The 27,500-nt window shown below is 47.9% G+C and overlaps 1 protein-coding gene across 3 annotated transcripts in view; it reads left to right on the forward strand.

The window, feature by feature from the left end:
- The window catches only part of arhgef25a (Rho guanine nucleotide exchange factor (GEF) 25a), a 50,460-nt gene that overhangs the window by 15,144 nt on the left and 7,816 nt on the right, over nucleotides 1-27,500 (forward strand). For all 3 annotated transcript variants that reach the window (XM_035522444.1, XM_035522443.1, XM_035522445.1), the window contains 11 exons: nucleotides 14,793-15,112; nucleotides 16,782-16,880; nucleotides 21,046-21,146; nucleotides 22,069-22,135; nucleotides 22,756-22,859; nucleotides 23,114-23,183; nucleotides 25,777-25,866; nucleotides 26,274-26,366; nucleotides 26,917-26,967; nucleotides 27,258-27,335; nucleotides 27,451-27,500. The exon at nucleotides 27,451-27,500 is cut by the window's right edge and continues 142 nt beyond it. In XM_035522444.1, coding sequence (XP_035378337.1) covers nucleotides 14,793-15,112; nucleotides 16,782-16,880; nucleotides 21,046-21,146; nucleotides 22,069-22,135; nucleotides 22,756-22,859; nucleotides 23,114-23,183; nucleotides 25,777-25,866; nucleotides 26,274-26,366; nucleotides 26,917-26,967; nucleotides 27,258-27,335; nucleotides 27,451-27,500 — 1,123 coding nt within the window. The remainder of the gene's footprint in view (nucleotides 1-14,792; nucleotides 15,113-16,781; nucleotides 16,881-21,045; nucleotides 21,147-22,068; nucleotides 22,136-22,755; nucleotides 22,860-23,113; nucleotides 23,184-25,776; nucleotides 25,867-26,273; nucleotides 26,367-26,916; nucleotides 26,968-27,257; nucleotides 27,336-27,450) is intronic.

The following is a 27,500-nucleotide window of genomic DNA, read 5'->3' on the forward strand; positions in this document are numbered from 1 at the left end:
ATCCAGAGGTGTGTAGCACACGTGTGTATGTCTGCTAGCCCTGCAGTGAATCCAGAGGTGTATAGCACACGTGTTTGTCTGCTAGCCCTGGAGTGAATCCAGAGGTGTATAGCACACGTGTGTTTGTCTGCTAGCATCGCTTGGCTGGTGCTCCCTATCTCCCCTGCTGCCAAACTCCGTGGTGACCGCTGTGTGTGTGGTATGGCTTGGGAATAGTTGAGATGGGGAGGGGACGGTTTAGTCTCCTGTGCTCACCAAACACATCTTCTGCCTGTGCTGGGGCAGAACACATGCATTACATTACAAACTCTGAAAAAGCTCAGATAGTATGGTGGGAAGTGAACTCATGACCAATTGGTTGTTTTAACCGAGGAGTTGTGTGTTCCTGTGTGTGTTCCTGTTTTTTGGCTGGTTAATAACTCCCCACTTGCTTTACAACAAAGCCTATGAGGATATGCTGAGCAGTGATGGTGTGAACTTAAAGAGTATTCTAAAAGTAGCAGCACACTACTATTTTCTCTGGGGCCTACACACAATCCAGGCTCTATGGGTGAGAGGGTATGGGCCTAGAGGTCATGGGCTCATATGGGTTGGGTTAGGTCTACAGGGAGAGGGTTTGTGTCTATGGGAAGAGGGGTCAGGTCTATGGGGAAGAGGGGTCGGGTCTAAGGGGGAGAGGGCTCAGGTCTATGGGGGAGAGGGGTCGGGTCTAAGGGGGAGAGGGGTCGGGTCTATGGGGGAGAGGGGTCGGGTCTAAGGGGGAGAGGGGTCGGGTCTATGGGGGAGAGGGGTCGGGTCTATGGGAAGAGGGGTCGGGTCTAAGGGGGAGAGGGGTCGGGTCTATGGGGGAGAGGGGTCGGGTCTAAGGGGGAGAGGGGTCGGGTCTATGGGAAGAGGGGTCGGGTCTATGGGGGAGAGGGGTCGGGTCTAAGTGGGAGAGGGGTCGGGTCTATGGGAAGAGGGGTCGGGTCTATGGGGGAGAGGGGCCGGGTCTAAGGGGGAGAGGGGTCGGGTCTATGGGGGAGAGGGGTCGGGTCTAAGGGGGAGAGGGGTCGGGTCTATGGGGGAGAGGGGTCGGGTCTATGGGAAGAGGGGTCGGGTCTATGGGGAGAGGGGTCGGGTTTATGGGGGAGAGGGGTCGGGTCTATGGGGGAGAGGGGTTGATTCTCTGAGAGAACAAAAGCAATTACTGCTCTCTAGGGTTAAATGTGTTATTGATTTCCTATTGAAATTGCAATTTAGAAAGCATGCAGTTCCAAACAGCATGAGCCATGGCTGTAATTACACTTTACTAACAACAAAAAAATATTTCTAACAAGAGTCTTATGATTTACAATGTGATTTTATTACTTTATACGCTTTTAGTAACAATAATATCAACTGCTACAATGATCTCAGTTGATGTTCTTCAGTTATGCTTGGTGTATATTTGTAGCATAATCCATGAAGTGTAACATATAGGGCATAATCGCAATTTAGAATCACAACAGTATTGTGAAAATACTGCAAATACCGCAAGGCCCTATAGCTCAGCCCTAACAGACCGCCCACAGAGAGCGCCACACCTGCAGTTGTTTTCCCCTGTTCTGTCTGGCCTTGTGGACTGCTTGTCATCTGTTCGGCACCTAAGCCATGTTCTCCGTGATAGAGGAGGGTATATCTGCTTGGTTTATTTAAGAGTGTTTAATCATGCTTGAATAAGGGCTAAATGTTTACTTAGGTCCTGGAAAAAAGGAAACAAACTAAACACATGGAGTGGTGTGGCATGAGAGGAGCTCTTCAGCTTGCACCGCTGTGCTTGCTAATGTGCTCTCTCTGCAGATGGAGGAGTCCAGCCTGGGTCAGGCATGCGCCTGGCTCGTCTCGTCCTCCCCACACTCCCACACGCACACGCGCACACACACACGCACGCACACACACACGCACACGCACACACACGCACACGCACACACGCGCGCACACACACACACACACACACACAGACACACACACAGACACAGACACACACAGACACACACACAGACACAGACACACACACACACACGCACGCACACAGACACACACAGACACACACAGACACACACAGACACACAGACACAGACACGCACACACACGCACAGACACAAACACACACACAGACACACGCACACACACAGACACACACACACAGACACACACACACACACAGACACACACACACAGACACACACACACACAGACACACAGACACACACACACACACAGACACACATACAGGCACACAGACACACACAGACACAGACACACAGACACACACACAGACACAGACACACAGACACACACACACACACACAGACACACAGACACACACACACACACACACAGACACAGGCACACAGACACACAGACACACATACAGGCACACAGACACACAGACACACACACAGACACAGACACACACAGACACGCACACACACGCGCACACACACACACACACACACAGACATAGACACACACAGACACAGACACACGCACGCACACACACACACACACAGACACACAGACAGGCACACAGACACACAGACACACAGACACACAGACACACACACACACACACACACACACACACAAACACAGACACAGACACACACACACAGACACACACACACACACACACACACACAGGCACATGGAGCCAGTTCCTTGTTTGTGTTTATGGCAGAAACGGTCTGGGGCGGTCCTGACTGGATCTGGCTCATGTTCCCAGCTTGGCCGCCCTCATCTGTGTACTCATCAGCTGTGGTGAGATGATAAACGAGACCACGCAGGAGTCACGTTTCTGGGAGCAGAATCGTCTCCCGAACGTTATTTCACTCCGGAGGAGTTCCCCACATGACGCTATGCTTCCGTGTCCCGCTGCTATGTTGCGTGTCACACTTCCTGATGTGTCAGACCTTCCCGTCTTACATACTGTACGTCGGAATTATGCAGCAGTGCCTTCCGGTTTTATCTGCACTGCAGTTGGAGATGTCGCCCATTTACAGCAGGAATGGACAGTACGCTGTCCCTCGGCTCTCTCCTGATGACCTCTGGGCATATCACAGACCCTTCCCCAGTTCCCATCCTTCCAGTCAATGCCAGTTAAGGTAGCTGTGCTTCCATGGCCTGGAGATCACACCAGGTACCTGGGCATCTACGTCTGTAACAGATCAATATCGATGAGCCGCTGGCTTGTACGAGTCTGTGTGTGTGAGGCTACACGGACACGTATTTTTTGATTGGATGGTTGAAGTCTGCTGGACTCAAGACCACAATCCCCAGGCGTTACAGTACAAGACACTGATTTTTTTGAATGAAACTTGAAATAGCACTTTTGGACAAGGTGCTTCCTTGCAACATGGTACTTCTGGCCATGGACAAACAATAGGTGTGCAGGGAAGAAATGAGACAGACAGAAAGAAAATGTGAGGGAGAGAAAGAAAGAAAGAAAGCTGAAAGTGTACACTCTGTAATTGTCGAGGGAGCACACATCATTTCAGCCGCCAGCTCAGACCTCGCCACAACAGGAAGCCAAGCTTCACCTCAGGAAGTAAACACGCTTGCGCACAAGACGAGAAAGACAAAGGGTGGGGGTTACAGCATGCACCTTGCTCCTTCTCTCTCAGCAGCCGGCCAGGGAGCTGTAGGGGAGCAGAGGAGCGTGATCACTTATGACATGTCTCTTATTGACCTGTCGACTTCTAAAGGGCTGACCCTGACAGTCTTTCTTTCTGTCTGAAAAAGGCTTGCATTTGAATCGTTTTTGAAATCATCAGTGTTAATGGTTTGCTTGCTATTCAGAGAATGCCTGAAGTTCTTAGCAGTCTGACCTGGCACAGCTGGGTTATATACATGTGATTCTACAGATTGCACTGCTCCATCCAGGAAGTAAAATGGCCACTCTGAAGCAGCACTTCACATTAATGAAATCTAGGAATTTAGAGCCTCATAAATGTTGGCCCATCTGTGGCAGCAGGGATGACATGTTAATGACCCCAGTGTACGTGTGACTGTCTCTGCGGCAGCTTTTAAGAGGGGGTCAGTACCACTCTGTGCTAGTTTATCGCGTTTGCCGCCATATTGCAGTTTTTAGCATTGCAAAGCCCCATGTACATTCCATGGTATATAAAAAGAAAAGACAGCCCAAACCTAATCTGCCAGAAGACCGAATTTGTGAAGGAGATTATGTGTGTGTGTGTGTGTGTGTGTGTGTGTGTGTGTTTGTGTGTGTCTATGGGAGCAGGTGCTACCACTCTCAAGCACACCGCCTGTGGTAGGAAGATAGATAGAGCGTGAATAGGGGACGATGGAGGACTCAGCCATGTTAACTCCTATTGTAGGGCTTTGCTTTCATTGGCTGCGGTGTGTCTGAAAGTTAACGCCTCGTAACCCCTCCTGCTTGGACCTCCATTTTTACCTGCATCTTCTCCCACTCTCTCTCCAATTCCCTGCCTAGGGGCTGTACCTGTGAGGTAGGAGGTAATCACAGACTACAGCCCCTGTTCTCTCTCTCTCTCTCCCTCCCTCTCTCTCTCTCTCTCCCTCCCTCTCTCTCTCTCTCTCCCTCCCTCTCTCTCTCTCTCTTGCACAAGGCTTGTTTAAACATAGAAAAAAAAACAGATTTGAGATGAGTCAGAGGGGCTTTCACTCTCCCCTACTATCATTTATTTGGCTTGTGAGGAGTGTGCTGCCCTCAGTCCAGCTGCCCCTGTGCTCTGCTGCCTCTCAGTCTTTATTTGTACGGTGTCTCCTGCTGCTTCTCTCCTGCTAGGCAGGGATCTGTGACTGAACTCAGGCATGTAATGAGCTGGCACACAGAAACGAGGGTGAGACACACACACACACACACAGAGAGGTAAATTAGGAAATGAATAAGTAACGGAAAAATGAGTTAATTACTTCACAGTAACTGGATTCACTTCATGCACTAAAAGCCTGCCATCTGCTCTCCTGCCCTGATCCCTGAGGAGCTATTCTCCACAGGATTCTTTCTGTCAGATGGAAGACTGTGCACTTAAAATCACAATTGTCTATTTTCAAAAAGTAACAAGTGGTGTTGTGTGTTTGGGGCTGTGGAGGGCGACGTGATTGTAGCCAATGGCTGTGTGGAACATCTCCTGGAACTCTCCTCTCTCTCTGTCATCCATTTTTAAGATCTCAGTCAAAGATACTAAAACTAAAGTATGTGCTTGTGTGTGTGTGTGTGTGAGGTAGCTGGACTGGTCAGTAGTGAGAGATATTTTTAACACAGGACCCCAGTCCCCCCTCATACACACTCTTTTCCTGACACGTCTATCGGATATGTTTCCGCTCCAGACATACACGCAGCTCCTCCAGTAGGATGAAGAAAGAGCCACAGTTGTGCTCATCAAGTGGAGCATAAAGATTCCTCTGTCCTCCTCTGTCTCCTTTTATCCTCCTCTGTCTTCCTGTCTTCTTCTGTCTCCCTCTGTCCTCCTGTGTCTCCCTCTGTCTCCCTCTGTCCTCCTGTGTCTCCCTCTGTCTCCCTCTGTCCTCCTCTGTCCTCCTGTGTCTCCCTCTGTCTCCCTCTGTCCTCCTCTGTCTCCCTCTGTCCTCCTTTGTCTCCCTCTGTCTCCCTCTGTCCTCCTTTGTCTCCCTCTGTCCTCCTCTGTCTCCCTCTGTCCTCCTGTGTCTCCCTCTGTCTCCCTCTGTCTCCCTCTGTCCTCCTCTGTCCTCCTGTGTCTCCCTCTGTCCTTCTTTGTCTCCCTCTGTCTGCCTCTGTCTGCCTCTGTCTCCCTTTGTCTCCGCTGAGCTTTATTAATCTCCATCCTGCAGCTGGTTGTAATAACCCCTCTACTCAATTCACCTTTGCTTCCCTGCAGCCATATTTCATTCCCCCTCCCTCTCTCTCTCTCTCTCTCTCTCTCTCTCTCTCTCTCTCTCTCTCTCTCTCTCTTTCTCACCTCTTCCAGACCAGTCCCTCCCCCTGATATAACTCCTGATCTGTTGTCTTCTTCCCAGCGCAAGAGCTTGTGTTTGTGAGAGTGTACAAGAATGAGGGCTTGACTTATTAAACGTAGCAGTGCATTCCATACCTTCTTTAGAAAAAAAGAGAAATAAAAGGTATGCAGTGACCCCGTGTGAACTCCTCATCCTCTGGGTCCATCTTCAGCTCACCCCCCACCCCCCTCAGCACACATAAACTTTCCCGTGAGTGACTTAAAAATAGTCACTACTCGCGCAGACCTAGGAAGATTCCACTAGTGTACACTCTCTGTGACCTTTCGGGGTGTGTATATGGGCCTGAGGTTTTCAACACTCCCTGTGAGCCCACAATCCCCCTCCCCCTCCACCAGGACTCACTGGAAGTGAGTCCTGGCAAATATTTCCTCCATGATAAGGGGATGTTCTCCTCAGCCTCTCAGACCTGTTTGAAGCTTCAGTGATGGAACAGAAAGAAAAAAAGGGTGAAGGGTTTTGAGAGTGGGTGTGGCCAGAGCATATGAATGAAAATCAATTGGCTGATTTCTGATGAGGGAGGGAATTACCTGCTTATGTAACCGTGTTACTGAGAAGTGTTGAGATGAACATCTTTTAATCTTGATACAAATCTAAATGCATGCATATACTGGTGCGTAGGTGCCAGAGTGCCTTTCTGCCTAGCTTTGCCTGGGTGTGAACTGACTGCGCTGTGAACTGACTTGGCTAAATGTTGTGGAGAACATATTTTCTGTAGTGTAAGGAAAACTGAAAATGGCTCTTTCAGCAAATTGCTGTTGGAAAATGAGCATAATGCACACAGGCTGGAGTCAGTGTGAGTGGAGACACCCAGTGAGCACTGTGGATCTGATGTCAGTGTGAGTGGAAACAGTGTGAGTGGATCTGATGTTAGTGTGAAATCGCAAAGCTGCACCTACCCAGCTTCTAGCACTCATGTGCATGTGTGTGTGTGTGTGTGTGTGTGTGTGTGTGTGTGTCTGTGCGCGCGTGTATGTTTGTGCATTACGTGTCTTTCTGACTTCTTTTGCGCGGACATCCCTCACTCGCCTCCCCGTGGGCTTAGTTGCTATGGCAATCTGCCTTAGAAAGAGTGGGGAATCATGGGGAAGAATAAAAATGTGAGTTTGAGATGTGGAATAAACAGATGCCTAATACCTGAGGCACATCTGGCGTGTGCTGACCCGGGCGCATGTTAAACCAGCCTCTGCATAACACACCGCATGCCTCACTCCCATTCGGTGTCCAGAGCTTTAAGAGGACAATGAAAACCAGAGCTTTGTGCGGCTCTCCAAGGTGAAGTCTGAGAAGGAAGTGCTGCTCTCGGATTAGTGTCAGCACCTGCAGCGCTCCTGGAGCCTGGAGCTACTCTAGCTAGTAGGTAAGCAAGCGCACTGCCCTGCCAGGGTCTGAGTCTTGGCTCAGAAGCCTTGTGTTTGGGTGATGAACTGCATGCAGGAGGCAGCGCGTGGCCAGGCCAGGCCAGGGCCATCTCTTCATCATCGGGGTGTGTGCCCAGACTGCACTGCATAGACTGCCTGGGATGTGGGCACGATTGTTCTGGAACCAAATCATCTGGTCGAGAAGCACACACACACACACACAATCATGGCCCAGCACCCTCAAATATGCTTGCCTGCTACCCACAAATGCACATACGCGATCAGTATTCCACACTGTACTTTCCCAGACCAAATGTAAGGTAAATAAGACTAATCGGAGGTTTGGTCTTTCTTCAAGCGGCCCCTGAAGAGGTTTTCGGGTTCAGTGTCCTCTCCACTGGCTGCCAATCACTAACTCTCCCCATCATTAGGAAGAGCTCGCTGATGAGTGTGTGTGTGAGTGTGTGTGAGTGTGCGTGTGTGTGTGTGTGTGAGCTGTAATTTCCACTCCTCCTCCCCTTGGTATAGCATGTCAGCAGCCTGGGTTTGGTCTGCTAACCCTGGGAGGCGCGGGGAGGTGTGCTTTGGGATTGTGGTGATCGGCCATGGTTCCAGTGGTTATGTGGGCACAGTTTTCCCGGGTAGCGAGTGGCTCGGAGAAGCCACTGTTCTTGGCCTGCAGTAGTTTGTCTTCCAGACCGGCGCCACATGGCTCCGCCCCCGGCTCGGGGCCGCACTGTTTAGCTCCCCTGCCACAGCGGCAGACCCAATAAGACCCAAAAAGACCCAAGAAGACCCAATAAGACCCAAAAAGACCCAAGAAGACCCAGCAGCGTCTTCGCTTTCTTCTCACTGTCTGGGAATGTCACAGACTGTCATCAGCCAGAATACTCCAAATGCTCCAAATGCTGGCAGTCCATCAGATTATAGAAGGGCTGGAGTCTTCAGAGCACAGAGCACCCTTCAGTGTTTGCCTGATACCTGCACCGGCTGTAGGCGGTGCCCAAATGAGGTTGTGCAGGAGGACGTCAATGCCGGCTGAAGGAGCCCCCGACTGCAGGCTAAAACACACGCCCTGGTCCACTCAAAGAGCTCTCATGTGTCAAACAGTGGGAGTCTTCAGTGTGATGGGGCTGGAGAAGACACACACACACACACACACACACACACACACACACACACCTTTCTGACTGAAAGAATTAGGCAGAGCAGGATATGGTGTCTTTAGCTGCACAGTAGGTTCCATCTCACTGTGAAACATTCTAAAAGCTTTCACTCTGTAAACTGTGTGCGATTTGTCTCTGCTTTTTCTGACCCTCTCAGTATGTTTGTGTGTTTATTTACATCTATCTCAAGATGTCCTATCTTGTGTGTATATGTGTACGTGTGCGTGTGCGTGTGCGTGTGTTTGCACGTCCAAGATGGTTGCCTCTGCATTCCTAATCCATCTCTTATGGAGGAGCAAATCCTGCTACTTCTCTGCTTTTTCAGTCCGGAAGACGGGAGAGTCCCGCGAGGCAGCCTGGGAGAGCGGGTGGGGGAGGGGCCGCCAGACCCTCCGTGTGCTGGTGGTTCTTCACTTACTGCCTGTGGCTTCTCACCATCACCCCGTAATCACTTCTGCTGCTCACAGCGTATCAGGCAGCAGGTCTCAGATCTCAGCCCACTTACGTAATGACCCGAGGGCTGGAGCTACATTAGATCAGGCATCTGCCAGATGATTTATATCGCTTGTACTGGGTCTGTACACATTAATATTGAATGTAAGAGTATGATCAGTGCTTTAGAAATGCTATGTGGTGTACCATCAATGCCTTCTTGATTATGCCCTAATGAAAAGTCTGTGTGAGTGTGTGCATGTGCATGTGTGTGTGGGTATGTATTTGTTTGTACGTAAGTGTGGCCAGACTCTCTCTCCTTCCCCAACTGCTCCAGCATAGATAAACACATCCAGGATGCCTTTCCCTGTCTCCTCCCATCTCTTTCCCTTCCCCGAGTCCTCGTGCCCTGCGATCACACCTTGCCACACACTTAGGTGGAAAGCAAACACAAAGAACCCACTAATTGCTGGAGGCTGCATTAGTTCAGCTGCATTAGGTCCTTGACATTCCCAGGTTTCCCATGAGGCTGCAGCTGTTCAGCCGGGTGGCTGTTCAGCTCAGTGTCTCTGCGCTGGTGGAGGGGGTGGGGGGGTGGTTTATTTGCTGGAAGAGCCCTGCCACAGCCACAGGGGGTGTTGAGGCTGAAAGAGGGAACAGCCTACAGTCAGTGCTCATTAACTAAAAAATGTTTAAAAAAGCCTGCACAGGATCAAATCCCCAAATATGGCTGAGAGCATAAACCTCGGGGCACAGCACCGTTTTCTCTGAGCAGGTGAAATGTAATCTGAGGGTTGGAGCTAGAAACCTGTGCTATGGAGAGAGAGAAAGGAGGGATTGAGGGGTTGGTGTGGGCCGTACCGGCACAAAGACGCTCTTCGTAATGCTTGGGGGAGCTGAGTCAGACTCAGGCTGAGTTGAGAGCTGCATCTAAGAGGACATGCCCGAGGAGGTGCTGTGAGACTCTGGGTGTTAGTCCACGCTCCACATGACCGCCGCGTGGACTCGAGCCCGTGGGACGTCTGTGTCTTGGCGCGTGGCTGTTTGCTCTCCTCGAGAAAGCAGGAGACAGCAGTGCACGTGCGTGTGAGAGTGAGCATGCGCTCTGCAGGTCCGATGGCCGAACACGAATGGGCTCTCCTCCCCTCTGAACAATCCTGCCCTGCTACGGACGGCACCCTGCCTTGAATGGTATGCCTGCTTCAGAGTTTTCCCACCGCACAATCAATAAAGGGAAACTAAGACCAGGTTCTTTAAAGGATCTACTCCCGAGGCACGACCCGCTCTGTTACCTGAGCTGTCTGGACTCAGACCGGGAACGCTAATGGCTCAGCATCCTATATTAGTGAGAAAATCCTATATTAGTGAGAAAGCAGTAGACAGAGAGGGAGCGAGAGGAGCAGCATGCAAGGAAGAGAGAAAGAGAGAGAGTTTAGTCGGAGGGAGTGCCCAGCATTACCTTAATATGCCTACCGTTTACTTTTAGCTGTTAATTATCAAATCCCCTAAATGGTGCTGCACTTGCATTAGGAAAATGCATCAGTGTAATGTGTCTATGCTCTCAAGCACGCCATTAGAGGATCGAGTCGCTGCCAGCCCTCAGCCTGTAGACGGAGGCCACCCGCCTCGGAGTGGAGCTCCATTTTAATCTCCGTAACGCACACACACTCTCCACTCTAAAGAGTGCTGGAGAGAGAGATGGACGTCCCAGTTATGGACAGACATGCCGTGGAGGAATCAGAGCAAAATCCTTACAGCCTGCATAGAGTGGCAGTTGAAATATCACTCGTTTGGTGTTAGACCACCTCTGCATTAAATAAGATTTCATTCAATAACAAATTCAACATATACTTTACTTAAGCAGCAATATTTAGAAGCATCCTGCTAGCTGTTTTTTCAAACAGTTCTGTGTTTTTTAGGAGATACTTGTGTTTTGTCTGTGATGTGCATGAGGCCATCCAGTGATGCATGTGCTTGCGTGTGCACCCGTAACCGTGTGTGTATATACCATGAGTCGTGCCACGTGTGGTCCTGTGTTCAGCGACAGCTGGACGGCAGAGCCAGGCCTGAACCCAGCAGAGGTTCAGATCCTCCAGATCCGCTCACCAAACATGGCACTGAGTCACTGGCCCAGTTCAATCCCAGTGTGGTTCACACACGTCTGGATACATTTTTCCAGCCCGTAGGACAGGGAAAGAGGAAAAAAACCTGTGGCAGGACCTTCGCGTGTGGAGAGAGAGAGCAGATAGAATATGTTCATACACAAAGAGAAAACCAATGTTTTCACATCACAAACTGGGGACGTTCAGCAGCAGAAGATGAAGGAGGCAGAGGATCTCGTATGAGCCGCTGCGATGAGGCTGCGCCGGAGGGTGAATCGCAGCAGTGGGGCTTGGCGGGTGAGTGTGTGAGCGTGCCAGAAGCAGCTGTGCTTCCTCATTCCCAGAACAAGTAGTCCCCAGGCCTTTGATCTCATAATTATCTGCATGCTTGCGTGACCTTTACAGACCTTTACAGACTCCCCACAACACACACCCACTGAGGGAGTGTCTCTTCTCTGCAGCAATCCTCTGACTGCTGCTGCTGCTGTTGTGTTTGGCCATCCCTGACGCAGTCTTGGGCAGGCTGGAGTTATTCTTCCCTGACTCCATGTCCGGCTCCTCCACCCACCATCCTGCATTTGTCCAAGGTCTCCTTCCGACTCCTTTCGTCTCTTTCCCTCCTCTTTCTGCTTTGAAGACCCGCCCTCCTTCCGCCTGTCCATTCTTCCGGCCATCCTGGGTCTCCTTACGCTGATCTAATGGCTGCACTTTCCTAACATGTTTGTAGCTGAGGAAAATGAGCCTCTGGTTGTGCTGTACTCATACACACGCTCCCGGGAATCACCACAGGGGAGGAGGGGGCGTGTGCGTGTTGGAGTGGGTGGTGGGGGAAGGGATGTAGCTGCCAGGAATTTCTTTTGAGCGTGTGTGTGTGCGCGTGTGTGTGTGTGTGTGTGTGTGTGAGAGAGAGAGAGAACCAAAGACAAAGTCAAATGCATCTAAGCTTTCGGTTTACACACACTCTCATGTCCTTTCTTTTCAATGGGGCCTTAAAGGCATGGACCTCCATCACCAGTATGGTAGGCAGACACTTGTTGACCTTGAGGCAAGGATCCTAAATCCAATCACATACAAGTGAACAGCAGGGACTGAACTCCATGGCCCTTCTCTTACGTAAGCTCTTACTGGATAGACATGAATGGCATTATGTATTGTGAATAGACATTATACAGTACAGGGACATTGCTTGGTGACATCATGCAAACAGACCCAATACGTCCGCATATATTCACATGATTTCTATCTAATCTCCATTCCTCTTCCTCCATATATCTGTTTATTTGTGTCTTTCTTGACTTTCATCTGTCCCTAAGTATTAAGAGTGGCACTGTTCGAAACTCTTTTGAAAGACTGAATGAAAAACTGTATGAGGACTGGCACCCAGACAGAGTCATAGTAAACCAGTTCCTCCTAGCAGCTCAGTTCTGCAGTTATCAAATCACATGAAGTCACTCTTATAAAGTGGGGCACATGACATCTCTGCAGCCTTCTGCCTTTACTTCGGGACACACCCCTGATGAATCGCTTTCTCCGAACTGTCGAGTGCCTTGGCATCTGAGTTCTGTTGCTTTGTTCCGAGTTCTGTTGCTTGGTTTGCAGTGAACTTGATAAATGGGAGAGTCTTAAGTCACCCTGACGTGACTACAGGGTGAGGTGAGGGACAACATATTGTTTGATAGCCTATCAGTATTGATTTGTGAAGGATATTGTAAACAATGGTGTCTGTTCCATATTCCACAAGGTCACTGTGTAGCCCTTGAGCCTCCATAACATTCCTTTCCACCAAATTCAAAATTGGCCATTGAATTAAATTCATCACAGTGAGAAGAAGCTCAGGGAGATCATGCTGTGAGAGAAACTAGGCTGTTCCTTAGCGACCTCCCGCTCGGGAGCCACTCTGGCTCGTCTGCCACCTCATTCACATGGTCTGCTGCCAACTCACAGTACGGCATCAGAAAGCCACTCAGCCAGGAATCTCCCTCCTGAGATGTCCTCTGAATCCCGCTTGGACTGGAATCAGCTCGGTTACTACGTTATTAATTTGCAAGCAGGACTGGACAAATATAGTGGCACTGAACGAAGGGGGTTTTCGCAATGGGCGTGCTTTCACCGCGAGTCCGCTCTACTTCCATGTCAGGCCGAGCTTCCGCAGTGTCACAGATACGCTTGGACTTGGACGTTGTCCACAGCAGTGCACTTCCTGGTTCGACCCCGAAGCCCCTGCGTGCGCCATGCCGTGCTTGTCCTTTAGGAATGGAGATGCAGGTCTGGCGGGCTGAGCTCAGAGGTCAGGCAGGGGCCGGCGGAGACGGAGTGGATGTTGAGGTGAGCGGGTGAGCGAGGCAGGCTGTCCGTGCGCTGATAACCCTGGACATGGCTGCCGCACAGAGGCAGGAAAAGGGAGAGAGGCTTCAGCATGAGGAGATGTGGAGAGAGAAAACAAAAACAAAAAAACTCTGTTTGAGGCCTTTCCTGTGGACAAGGATGACAGCGTGCTTCCTGCACACATCGCCCCTGCTCCCTTCCCAGGGTCCCTGTGACACCAGGGCTGCACTCACAACCTCAGCTGCACTATATTTATCCCCTCTGGGTCATAGTGCAGCCTGGCCAACCGGTGCTGCTCACTCGGGTGCTCCCTGAACAGGTCGGGTGCACCTCCATGTAACCAGTGCCCGTTTCAATGGCCACTCTCGCATACACAACATGTACGTCATACACATACACATTCACAGCCACAGACACACACACACAGTGTACACATATGCCAGAGTGTGATAAGACACAGAACAATGGCTCCTCTGTGGCTATTGTTTAGTGTTACGCAGATGTACGTGATGGTTTGTTTTTGTTGGTGTGTGTGTGCGTGTGTACATAAATGTGTGCCAGTAACGTAGTTAGAAAGAAACTGGCAGACAAGGCTGGAAAAAACATGGATAGCCCTCTATGTTAAAGCTTGTTATTTGCCCAAAGAGCTCACTGCCTGTGCTATTACTGCATTCCACCCTTCTGGCATTAATATTAACCATCTGTCATTGAAGATCACAAAATGAGCATCTGTACCAATTAAAACACATAGAGGCACAATAGACTGTAAAGCAACTCTGAGGCAATGACTGCAACCTGTCTGTCAGCTCCTTAAAAGCATGGTCAGCAGAGCTCCAAGCATGAATTTGTAGCTAGTGCGCGTTTCGTAAACAGGCCTGTCTGAGATGCCTGCAGTTTCAACACCCTTATATACAAATAAGCTACACAGGGCTGTTGTTACAGGAAGTGCCTGCTTTACGATGAAAAACTTTAATCACACGGACATTATGATTCCAACGGATGTCCTCAAACTTGGTTGGCTGACAGCCAACGGGTCTGTTGTTGAGCAAGGTAGCGATGCCAAGACATCCTGAAGCTTCTCAGCCATCGCAGACATGGGAGTCGTTTCTTAAAGAGGAGAGCTTCACTGTAGGCCTTTTACTTCCTCAGATAACCATTTTTCTAGGCATTAGGTCTTCCTAAGGGTATGACTGCCTTAATAGATTTAGGCCAAAAGCTTGTGGAAATGTGAAATGTTTGTCTGAATAGGGAGCGTCACCTATCTAAGTCACGTACCAGACGTGAATGGCTAGCAATTCATTCCCGGGCCGCTCATTAGCAGGAACATGATTTAAACATGACAGCGTTCTTTCTTCACCCCTCTTCTGCTCGTCATAAACATTTCTTTTTTTCTCTGCCTGTGTCTGTAGACTCGTACTCGGCTGCGGGTAGTGAGGGCAGCATCTCCACGTCAGTGGCCTCTCTGCCCCCACAGACGTCGGCTGGTTCAGTACCGAGCTCACCTGGTTCTCGCCGTTCCGTCAGCACGCTGAAGAAGTGGCTGACCAATCCGGTGCGGAAGCTGAGCACCAGCGCCACCCCGGCCGTCACCCCGGCCTCCAGGTCCAAGGGCGAGCGGCCAGCGCACAGGATGGAGGGCAAACCCCCTTCTGCCCCAGGCAGGGCCTGCCAGGGGTTGGGGGGTGGCGGGGCAGTGGAGGAGCACTTCACCATTACAGAAAAGGAGCTGGTGAGAGACACAAGGCACAACACTTTAGCCTGAGTCTTACTTATACTAAATTATACTTAATTAATTAAGTATATAATGAATTATACTAAATTAGAGTTAGTGTACTCCACATTAGAGTTAGTATAGTCCACATTAGAGAGTGTACTCCACATTCGAGTTAGTATATTCTGTTAGTTTTAGCATTAGTTTAGCATTCGTTTACATTAGAGTATATTCTATGTTAGAGTACACTATGTTAGAATTAGAGTACACTGTTAGATTTAGAAAACTCTATGTTAGAGATAGCATATTCTGTATTAGTGTTTGCATACTTCATTTTAGTGTACTTTGTTAGTGTACTCTATGTTAGTGTTAGCATACACTATGTTAGTGTTAGCATACTCTATTTTAATGTTAGCATACACTATGTTGGTGTTAGCATACTGTGTTAGTGTTTGCATACTTTATGTTAGTGTTAGCTTCCTGTGTGTTAGTGTTAGCATACGCTATGTTAGTGTTAGCGTGCTCTGTTAGTGTTAGTATACTCTGTTAGTGTTAGTATACTCTATGTCAGTGTTAGTGTACTCTGTTAGTGTTAGTGTACTTTATGTTAGTGTAGCATACTCTGTTAGTGTTAGTGTACTATGTTAGTGTTAGTGTACTTTATGTTAGTGTTAGCGTATTCTATGTTAGTGTTAGTGTACTCTGTTAGTGTTAGTGTACTCTTTTAGTGTTAGCGTACTATGTTCGTGTTAGTGTACTATGTTTGTGTTAGCGTATTCTATGTTAGTGTTAGTATACTTTATGTTAGTGTTAGTGTACTTTATGTTAGAGTTAGCGTATTCTATGTCAGGCTTCTGTCTTCCTCCATTCTACATTAGATCTTTGTGTTCAGTTCAGTGATCTACATAGATACTTGTGTTACACTCTACTTTAGTATGCTACTTTAGAGTAGGCCCTTGTGTCAGACTTCTGAATGAATATTAAACTATTATGCTAGTTATGTTATTTCCAATCCTTATGATGGTAGAATTTACATATTACATTAAATCCTTATGTTAGACCTTAATGGTAATATTCTCACCATTAGATCCTTATTGTAATATAATCTACATTATAGTAATATAATATACTCTGCATTATAACTTTGGTATTGCAACCATGTGTAGTAAAGTATATATTAGACCCTTATGTCAGTGTTAGTATTAATCACAGTGTAGTCGAGAACCGACCCTTCTGTTATTGCGTTCTATTAACAGCCATGTCTGTCAGTACAGATGCTCAGCTAATATTTTCACAGTTGTGCCCCACAGCTCTGCCTAACACTGACCTTCACACACCATTATATAGAAAGTGCACAGGTCACATACACAGGTCACACACACAGGTCACGCACACACTCCCGCGGTCTCTCATAAGGCAGTGAGAGTGGACTCGTGCTGAGTTAGCCACTCACCTGCTGGTCCAGCCTGCAGCTTGCATCTGTCTTCCTGACCAGGGGGACGTCCACTCTGGTCACGTCCACTCTTGTCTACAGTCTCCCATCTCAGATAGTACATTAAGAAAATATGTAAACAGTCTTATGCTAAAACTAAGGGAATATGTCTGTGCTAAGAGATGCATGTGGTAAAATGTATGATGCTTATAGAAATACTTGTGTTTGTGTGTTTGTGACTGTAATCCTTTGCAGGACTGGAGGGATGATATACTTGATGCTCCAGGCTTTGTACAGTCCCACAGTGAACCGGCTGATTCCTTACAGGTCACGACCTCACTGGGTTCCATGCAGGTCAGTCCAATGAGAGAGAGAGAGAGAGAGAGAGAGAGAGAGAGAGTCATTCTATACAGCTATCACTGAATCTCCATAACTCAGGCCTGCCTGCTTTAGATGGTCTCACAGAAAGATGTAGGCACGCCAAGCTGATCTGGGGTCTGTGAGGGGCTGCATAAGCACTGATGTGTGCTGGAGAGTGAAGTGTGTGAGAAGAGCCAGATGGGACAGAATGCTGGGTCATTAGTCGCCAGGTTGCCTGTTACAGGGAGTGAGAACACACACTGATCAAACACATCCCGCTTCCCACTACGCACACACAAACACACACACTCACATACATAAACAAACACACCACCTGAGCTCTGTGTACACACATACACCCTTGCATGCACACTCACATACACACACACACACACACACACACACACACACACACAAATACACACACATTCACACATCTTCTACTCTTCGCATAGAGCCAAGTAAAAACAAACACTGCTCCAGACATAACACAAAACAACCTTTTCCAATAAGTGTAGTCACACACCATGTGTCTCACAGGCATGACAGCATCCCTTGACCAATCACAGGCATCAACTGCACCTCTACCTTAAAAAAACAGCCAATGACCTGGGGTGCAACTTCAAAGCCAAATACAGAACTGCAGCAATTCCCTGATCTAAACCTTGTGATCACCACTTGATAACCTCAATGTCCAGCAGGGCCAGATAGCATAATAAAGTAATCTTGTAGATTAAAACGATGGTCTGTGTTTATGTGTACATAAGTAGATGAGCTTTAAATCTTTATGTCAGACATGGTGCACTTATCTCACCGAGAGAGGCACAGTCATTTCATCACCGTGTCAGGCTACGGTGAGGTTATGAGTTAGCAGGGTTCAGGATCGGCTTGCGCCCCGTTCTGCTTCCCTTCTCTGGAGTTTAAGGACCCGAACGACAGCTCCACTGGGTTTCAGATCTTGAACTCAGTGATTACTAGTCGTTATCCCACATGCCCTGTGTTCAGTTAGTCATTAAAGCATTTATTTTTTCAAGCCGCACCTCTAGACTTTCCAGTGTGGATATCATGTGGTGTGTGTATGTGTCTGTGGGTAAGGCACGTCTGTTGAGCATTTTGTTGCCAGGCTGCATGCGATGATGAAACGTACTCCATGTACTTCATCTGACTTCATCTGACACAGGGGAAGAAGCCTAATGGCTGATTTTGATGCCATAGTGCTGTGGTATGCTGTACTTGGTAATGCTTGGTAGTCGACACCAGGGATTTAGGGGGTTTCACATTGAGCTTGAATCCACACTGGCTAACATTCCAGGAAGAGCATAAGAGACAGCTATAGACAGGAGGACAAGGTTAGGATATCCTTTCAGCAGAACATTAAATGGGCCCAGAAATGAAAGCGAGAGAGAGAGAGAGAGAGAGAGAGAGAGAGAGAGAGAGAGAGTGTAGTGGATTACGGTAGTCAGGACAGTGCCTCTTGGGTCATGCTCACATGCATATTTCTCCAATATTACTGTAAATTGCTATAATCAAGGCTTGCTTGCTTTGTGCTACTATGCTGCCTCTCTCCGCCGTGGGTGTGCACCAGCGGGTGTGCACCAGCGGGTGTGTCCTGGCAGGTGTGTAAAAGCGGGTGCATAACCAGTTGTTCACACGTCAACGCTGTTCTTGTGACACCAGGCGCTGATGTCTTGGGGCTCTTCACCTGATCTGCACCGCAGGCTCCAGGGTTGCATTACTGGCTAATGGAAAATTCCTGAATGAATATATAATCTCTCTGGCAGTCTGGCTCTCTCATTCAAAAGGAGGGATTCCTTGAATGCTTCTGAATGGCATATTTTATTTCAGTGCTGATTGCTGACACGTTCATTCTCTTGGCTTTTCCCGTGCTTCCAGCAAAGGCAAGGTGGTGGCCGACGTAGGGACGGACCCCCCTGGCCGTACCTAACTTTAGCGTGATTTCCTGTAGGAAGCACAACAATCCTGATCCCAGCCTTTAAGAAAGCAGGCCCCTGGCTAGCAAAACAAGGCAAATGCAGGTGTGGGAGTGGGGGGGACCGGTCATGAGCAAGAGGGTCCCCTCCAGTGGACCGAGCTGGAGAACATCTGGAAGTGATCAGAGGCAGGCAGTGTGGCCAGGAAACCTGTCAGCCGAGCAGGGGAGCACCGAAACAGGCCAGCACACGTACAGCAGAACTCAGCACTGCACTGAAGACAATACAGTGCAATACAGTATGACACATTTGTCAATATGTTTGCACCTTTGTGACTGAAATAATGTCTGAAATAATGTCGCACACAGCCCCAGGTTATAGCATTACTCACAATATACTCTAAACTGTCTTTTCTGTTTTGCACCAACACAGTAAAGTCATTTAAAATTGCTCTTGATAAAGATTTTTGTTTGTTTCCCAGTTCTTTTTTCTCATGTGAACTGAATACCATCACAAGACAGAACCATTCAGCGAGTCGCTCTAAGCTGTGAGCACACCCCAACTGTATGTTTGAACCTGTACGTTCAGGCTGTTAAAGTGGAGAAGTGAATGTGATCCAAATTTCTCCAAACCATTTCAGAATGTTTCAAAACATTTCAGAGTGTTTCAGAACGTTTCAGAATGATTCAGAACATTTCAGAGTGTTTCAGAACGTTTCAGAATGATTCAGAACATTTCAGAGTGTTTCAGAACATTTCAGAATGAGTCAGCGTGCTGCTTCCCCAGGGCTGAAGAACAGGAGGCTGCAGGCAGAGGCCCCTCTTAGAGTAAAGCTCAGAGAGAAATATTGAGTCAGACCCCAGGGAGGGAGAGCAGAGCTGTGTTCCTCATCACAGCATCAGTGCAGGAATCTCAGTGTGTTTCGTATTAGGCGCAGTGACTTTAAAGATCTAGTTGGCTCTTGCTGTAAGAGTTCCAGGACCCACTAGCCCCCCTCCCCACCCTCCCCCGACGCAGCCACCAGATCCCCCAGAACTTGGAACCTGCCAAGCAGGACCATGGTAGCCAACACACACTGTGTGTTTTCCACTATTGTTTTCATGCTATACGAAACTCTGTTGCCGTATATACAGCAAATGGTTTTGTACATGTGCAACATATACTTACCCTTATCTAACTGTGAATTATAATGGATTATAATGATCTATCTATCTATCTATCTATCTATCTATCTATCTATCTATCTATCTATCTATCTATCTATCTATCTATCTATCTATCTATCTATCTATCTATCTATCTATCTATCTGTCTATCTATCTATCTATCTATCTATCTATCTATCTATCTATCTATCTATCTATCTATGAGGACAGGGGATATGGTGATGCTTTGGCTCTGTGTGTATTGGCTGATGCAGGCAAGCATGGGATGACTTCGTGGGGATTAGGGCTTTAGCAGCTGACTAAGGGACTTTCTGTACCCTGAACACAGCAGTTGTGTTTGGTTAACTTGGCTCACTGTTTCTGTCAACAGTAGCTGCTTACCGATGTTTCTGCATGAGCCAGCCATCTTTTTTCTACATCATGTGTGATGTTTAGCTATATGATTTTCTTTGCCTTTTTTGAACGTGAAGCTCGGGTGTTTAGTGTATGCCCTCGGCCTGCCTTTGAAAAAGTATGTTAACAACACAAGCCAGGACCTTCAGAGTACTTCATCTCTCTCTCTGCACGCTACGCAGCAGAACAAGATGCACGTTTCTCATCCGAAGCTTGAGCAGTTGTGCTTACAGGAGGGTCCAATAACAGCAGACGCAGTGCCGCTGTTGAAAGCAACAGCTGAGGCTGTGTGGTAATAGCGTGATTGCCTCCTTCTCTCTCTTTAATGGTGTCATGGTTATTGGTAAGCAGTGAATCCCTCTTATCATTTAGTCATTGTCACCAACAGAGCCTGACTCCTCTCCTGTCACCTAGGCAACGTGCACCATTACAGCAAAACAAGAGCTCAGCTTTTTCCCTCTTTGTGTTTTGTTTCCCTCACTCTCTCTCTCTCTCTCTCTCTCCGTCTCTCTCTCTCTGTCTATCTCTCTTTCTCTGTCTGCCTCTACTTCACTCTCTTTCTCAGCCAAGCATTAAATTGATTTCATAACTGTTTCATATGGTTTTTTTTTGTTTGTTTGTTTGTTTTTTTTAAATCCATCTCCACAAAAGTTCCAATCAATCCTACAGGTGGAAGACAACGGCTCTGTGATGATGGATGAGACCTCCAGCCAATCGTCAATGACTATAGACAGTGAAGAGGAGAAGAGGAGTGCCTTAGAGAAGAGCATGTATGTGCGATGATGCCCTTCACGTTAAGTAATATAAGGCATCACTACACACTGCGCCACAGCTACTACAGTTGCACAGTGTACAAAGTACTGTGTAATAACACGCTGATGTTCTCGACTCACTCAGTACTCATTCTGCACATACTCAGTCTCCATAACATAAATACCAGCACCCCCCCACATTCAGGGTTAGGGGTGCAGGAACCCCACATAATTGGAAAAATATCTCAAATCATAACTCTTAATACTGATGACTGTGTTTAACACAGAGAACATGGCATCTCCAAACATACTGTGTAGTCTGCGTTTCTTTAGCAGACTGAAATCTTTTAGAAAATGTAACTTTTTGTAATAAATTTGTTTAAATTTTTAAGGTGGTAAATGAAAAAAAGAGATTAATAATTCATATGTTTTACTCATTTATGACTTTTTCTGTGGCTTTAAACTTTTTTTTTTTTTTTTGCATTCTTTCCTATTCCTAGTCTACACACATCATCTACAAGTTTCTGCAGAAGGCCACAAAGCAATAACAACAAACACACATTCACATTTATTAAAGGCAAAATAACGAATAATCAAATCCATGAAAGTTAAACCCATGAAAATCAAGGTTGGACCATAAAGATTATTATTTCTACTCACTCAGCATATTGTGTTGTAAATGAAAGTTTACATTATAGTTCCACCCTAGCTATAATGTACTGTATGGGACCCCAGCGTGTTGTAATCCTGAGTATAACCCAGTGGTATCCTCATACTAGTCCTCTTACGAAGGGGTTTAAACCTTTCCCGTGATACTGGCCACAGCGTGAGGCTGGCGGCCTAATGGAAGCAGCCTTTCACGGAGCATCTGCAGCGCTGACAGCCTCCGATGTCCTCGTCTTCCTCCCTCCTCTTCCTCTCTCACTTCTCTACCCTGCAGGTATGTTCTCAAAGAACTGATCGAGACAGAGAAGCTGTACGTAGTTGATCTGGGACTCATCGTGGAGGTAAGACAGGATCACAAGAAAGGCAAAATGTTCGTGATGCGTACACTGTCAAATTATTTAATCATAATGTAAGATCACTTAACATATAGGTAGATATTTGATTACTCATTAAAAAAATCGTACTAGGCAAAATTATTACGTTTGAAATGTTTTTGGTATTTTGGTGGTTTCCATGTTACATAAGGTTACGTTTACCACGGCAGCATATGGGTGTTGCTATAATAGCGCCTCCCACAGGACTGTGGGATGTCATTTAGGAGCACTCGAGGCATGAAAAGAACAAACAACATTTCGGGGTGACTCCAGAAACAGCCAGACGTGGATTGGCAGTGGATTTGTTTCTCTACATACAATTTCTATTTTCTAAAATATTTCTATAAGGATGACAAATCTGAGCTGACATGAGCGCCAGTGCTTTTACGACTCCAGTAAATCTTTGGCATGTAGGTGACAGCACTGGAATGTTCAGTTTCTTTCTCTGTTTTGATGCTGTGAGTAAGTAGCGCCAGCGTTGTGCTTCAGACACGTGTCTATATTCAGTGTGTGTGTGTGTGTGTGTGTGTGTGTGTGTGTGTGTGTGGTACAGGTCGTGTCAACCATATCTCTTGACTCTCCCACAGGGTTATATGGCTACTATGAGCACTAAAGGAGTGCCAGAAGACATGAAGGGAAAAGATAAAATTGTCTTTGGCAACATACACCAGATCTACGACTGGCATAAAGAGTATGTATTGCTCTGTGGTAGTGTGTGTATGGGTGTGTGTGAGTGTGCATGTGTGTGTGTGTGTGTGTATTTGTGCTATAGTGAGAGAGAGAGAGTCACCAGTTCTCCACCACGGAGCTGGTGCTCAGAGACGAGCTGGACTGCTCTAGCTAGCCTACTGCTGGTGAGAGTAATGCTCTTTACAGGCTGTGCTCTGTGTGTGTGTGTGTGTGTGATTTGATCTGACTCTTTCTTCTTCTCATTTTCTCACGCAGTTATTTCCTGGGTGAGCTGGAGAAGTGTGTGGCGGAGCCTGAGAGGTTGGCGCAGCTGTTCATCAAACACGTACGTCGCTGAGTCTGGCCGTCACTCCGAGTCTTCCCCGGCTGGTTCTCTGCATGTGTATCTGTCGTTTTGTCGTTTTGTCTGTCTGCGTCTCTTTATGCCGGTCTTTCTGTCTGTTTCCATTTTGCTGTCTTGCTCTCCCTCTGTCTCTCTCCTTCTGTCTGCTCTCTCTCTCTCTCTCACTCTAGCTGTCACTGGGTGTCAGAGTGCTAGTCTAGGTTCAGCCAAGCTGCTGGGCTTCCTCTCTGTGTTTGGGTAAAGGAGTAAACAGATCTGAGAAAACACACACCAGCCTCATTCGTCCTCTCCAGGCACCTCCTGAATTTGTGTTCTATTTCTGTCTCTCACACTCCCTCTGTTACTTATACTCCGTGTTATTTGTGTGCATGTAAGCATGTGTTTTTTTCCTGCATGTGTGTGCGCACACATGACTCCTCAGACTCCCCTCTGAAAAGACGTGCGCAGTCAGGAAGCCTGAAGGAAAAAACAGGTGGACGAAAGTGGCCAGGAGTGAGAACTGGAATAATAAACAGAAGAGGCAGGATGACCACACAGTTTCACGCTTGCCTATTTCCGGAACGCCACTCCACACCCAGGACCCACAGCAGACACATCTCCCCAGAAACCACCCTGCTCTCTGGACAGGGAGGGCCACACCTTGGCAAGCAGGAACACAGTTAATAGATTCACGTTTCCACTAATTTGCTGGTGTAATTTCTTGATCACTGGCACGTGCTGGGAGGAGACGATTTGGGTGGTCAATTAAAATTGCGTTACTCCAATATGGAAAGTTATAGTGTGGCACTCTGTCTCCTGCCTCCGTCACTGTTATTATATTAATAAGACAGCTGTTGAGGTAATTAACTTAAAAAAAACTTCAGGGGAATAAAGTACCTTTAAATAAAAGTTTAAGAGCTGAGTGAAACTCCAAAAACAAGCAGACAGGCACATCTATTTGTAATGAAAAGAAGAGAGCATATAGAGGAGAGGAGAGGGGAGAAGGGAGGAGAGGAGAGGGGAGGAGAGGTGAGGAGGAGAGGAGAGGGGTGGAGAGAGGGGAGGAGAGAGGAGAGGAGAGGTGAGGGGAGGAGAGAGGAGAGAAGAGGAGAGGGGAGGAGAGGGGAGGGGAGGAGAGGAGAGGAGAGGGGAGGAGACGGGAGGAGAGGAGAGAAGAGGGGAGGAGAGAGGGGAGGAGAGGAGAGGAGAGGAGAGGAGAGGGGAGGAGAGGAGAGGAGAGGGGAGGAGACAGGGCCAAAATTCACTTTTCTCTCATTCCTTTCTCTGCTTCCCCATCTTTTCCTTTCTTTTAAAAACAGCTGCTCTCTTCCTACTCATCATGTGTGAGCTGTCTTCAGGCAACACTGTGTGTGTGTGTGTGTGAGCGTGTGTGTGTGCGTGAGCGTGTGTGTGTGCGTGTATGTGTGTGTGAGCGTGTGTGTGTGTGCGTGTATGTGTGCGTGAGCGTGTGTGTGTGCGTGTATGTGTGCGTGCGCGTGTGTGTGTGTGCGTGTATGTGTGCGTGAGCGTGTGTGTGTGTGTGTGTGTGTGTGAGCGTGTGTGTGTGTGTGTGTGTGTGTGTATGTGTGTGTGAGCGTGTGTGTGTGTGTGTATGTGTGTGTGTGCGTGTGTGTGTGTGTGTGTGAGCGTGTGTGTGTGAGCGTGTGTGTGAGCGTGTGTGTGTGCGTGTGTGTGTGCGTGTGTGTGTGTGTGAGCGTGTGTGTGTGTGTGTATGTGTGTGTGTGCGTGTGTGTGTGCGTGCGTGTGTGTGAGCGTGTGTGTGTGTGTGTATGTGTGTGTGAGCGTGTGTATGTATGTGTGAGCGTGTGTGTGCGTGTATGTATGTGTGTGTGTGTGTGTGTATGTGCGTGTGAGCGTGTTTGTGTGTGTGTGTATGTGTGTGTGAGCGTGTGTGTGTGTGTGTGTATGTGTGTGTGTGCGTGTGTGTGTGCGTGCGTGTGTGCATGGTGCATCCATGTGTTCGCTAGGGCTATCTGACAGAAGGAAGAGACGTTGGGATCTGGTTAACTTCTGGATAATATGCCTAAATAATACATGATCTCCTGTTCAGTCTACAGCACTAGAGCCTAGACTAGCTGAATACACAAACTGTCTTCCACTCTTCCTTCAGTTGATCTCTTTTCTCTCTTTCTCTTTACCTTTCTTATTTCCTCTCACTGTTTCTCACTTCTTTCTCTCACTCAGAGCTTAGAGTAGCTCTGTTCTCTCCCTATTCCTCTTTCTCCTTGTATATCTCTGTTTCTGTCTTCCTCTCTATCCTACTAGTCACAGTGCACTGCTCACGCTGCACAGAGACTGGCCAGTGTTCTAATGCCATCCTACTTTCACAGGTGCACTCTCTCTGAAGGACAGCCCTTTATCTTCTTTATGGTATTTTGATTATTCTCATGCCCTGTTCAGTCTCTGCTGAGCTTTCCTCTGGTTTTGCCCACTTATCGTATTATATGGAGCCTGTGTTCCTTTTCCTCCTGGCCTGCCGAGTGTAGGGCAGGTTCACACAGTTCAGATGTGTCCCTGGTAGGATGTGACAACCACTCCAACCGCACCTCCGGTATTTTGGTCTTTCTGTCCCCAGGAGAGGCGTCTTCACATGTATGTGGTGTACTGCCAGAACAAGCCAAAGTCAGAGCACATCGTGTCGGAATACATCGACACCTACTTCGAGGTGAGCCTCCTTTACAAAGGGGCCCTTCAGACGCTGGCTGTGGTCACGGTGGATATCCTCTCCGTTGGCCTGACCAAACATGCCTGCGTGCCTCGTGCAGACTCCACAGACATGTACCCCGGCCCCCAGAGTAGAGGAAGAAGAGAGATGTGGCACCATTGGCTTTAAAAGCCACTAATGTGTTTGTGACAGTATAATTGTTCATTTTATTGCTGGTGTGATGCTGTGGTGTGTGATTGGATTTCTGAGTCACCAACCAATGTGGCCTTCTGAATGACTTTAGTAACATAATAGTGTTTGAAATGTAATGGATACTGTATGGCATTTAATATTAATTGTGTGTGTGTGTGTGTGTGTGTGTGTGTGTGTGTGTGTGTGTGTGTGCACGTGTGTGCGTGTGTGTGTAGGAGCTGAAGCAGCAACTTGGTCACAGGTTGCAACTGAATGACCTCCTCATCAAGCCTGTGCAGAGAATTATGAAGTACCAACTACTACTGAAGGTGAGAGTACCACACACACACACACACACACACACACAGACACACACACACACACCCACACACACCCGCCCACACACTCCCACACACACCCACACCCACAGACACACACACACACACCCACACCCACCCACCCACACACTCCCACACACACACTCCCACACACCCACACCCACAGACACACACACACACACACACACACATCTCCCTAATGAGCAGGTTGAGGGCAGCAAACACATTGTTAGAAAACATTTCATGAGAAAGACAGCGCATTCATGCTTATGAACACTAATGTGGCCTGCTAGAATCAGTTCAGACCTGGCCCACAGCTACAAGAGTATGTCTGTCCAGCGCAACAGAGCTCCTGGACAAGCCCTTCCAGAGCTCGACACGATCCTTAGTGCAGCATTTATCAAATGTTCTTGGACCTGCAAAAAAAAAATCCCAGGTCATCTCGGTTCCATGTCAGCGCGCAGGCGAAACGTAAACACTGCCTATGGACAGGAATCCTGACACTGGTATTCATTCGTGCTTTGTGTTCCTCTCTGGACAGGATTTCTTAAAGTACTACACTAAGGCTGGAATGGACACAGTGGAGTTGGAGGTATGAATCTGCAGTTGTACTTTCCAGTAGTTTTATTTTAGGTTGGAAAAAAAACACCGGGTGAGAAGTATCCTCTTACTGGTGCATGGGGCCAAGAGAAGCCTCACAGAACGCCATGTACTCTGTCTACTGTAGTGTCATCACTCAAGCCGAAATCTCTCTGGGATACATTCTTACACAATGCCCCAACTAAGATGTTTTTCAACATATTTCAAAAGTACTCCCCCCCGACATTCTCTCTCTCTCTCTCTCTCTCTCTCTCTCCCTGTCTCTCTCCCTCTCTGGAACAGAAAGCAGTGGAGGTGATGTGCTTTGTTCCTAAGCGCTGTAATGACATGATGAATGTGGGACGTCTGCAGGGCTTTGAGGTATGGCGCCAGGCATGGCCAGGCCTTCAGCACTGTCTCAGCAAAGCGCTAAGTACTGCACAAAGACCTGGGTGGTGTCCCAGCGGCTGAGGCCAGCCTCTCCCTCTCCCCTCAGGGCAAAATCACGGCACAGGGAAAACTGCTCCAGCAGGACACGTTCATCGT

The sequence above is a fragment of the Electrophorus electricus genome, chromosome 24, assembly GCF_013358815.1.
Source record: "Electrophorus electricus isolate fEleEle1 chromosome 24, fEleEle1.pri, whole genome shotgun sequence".
Lineage (NCBI taxonomy): Eukaryota > Metazoa > Chordata > Actinopteri > Gymnotiformes > Gymnotidae > Electrophorus > Electrophorus electricus.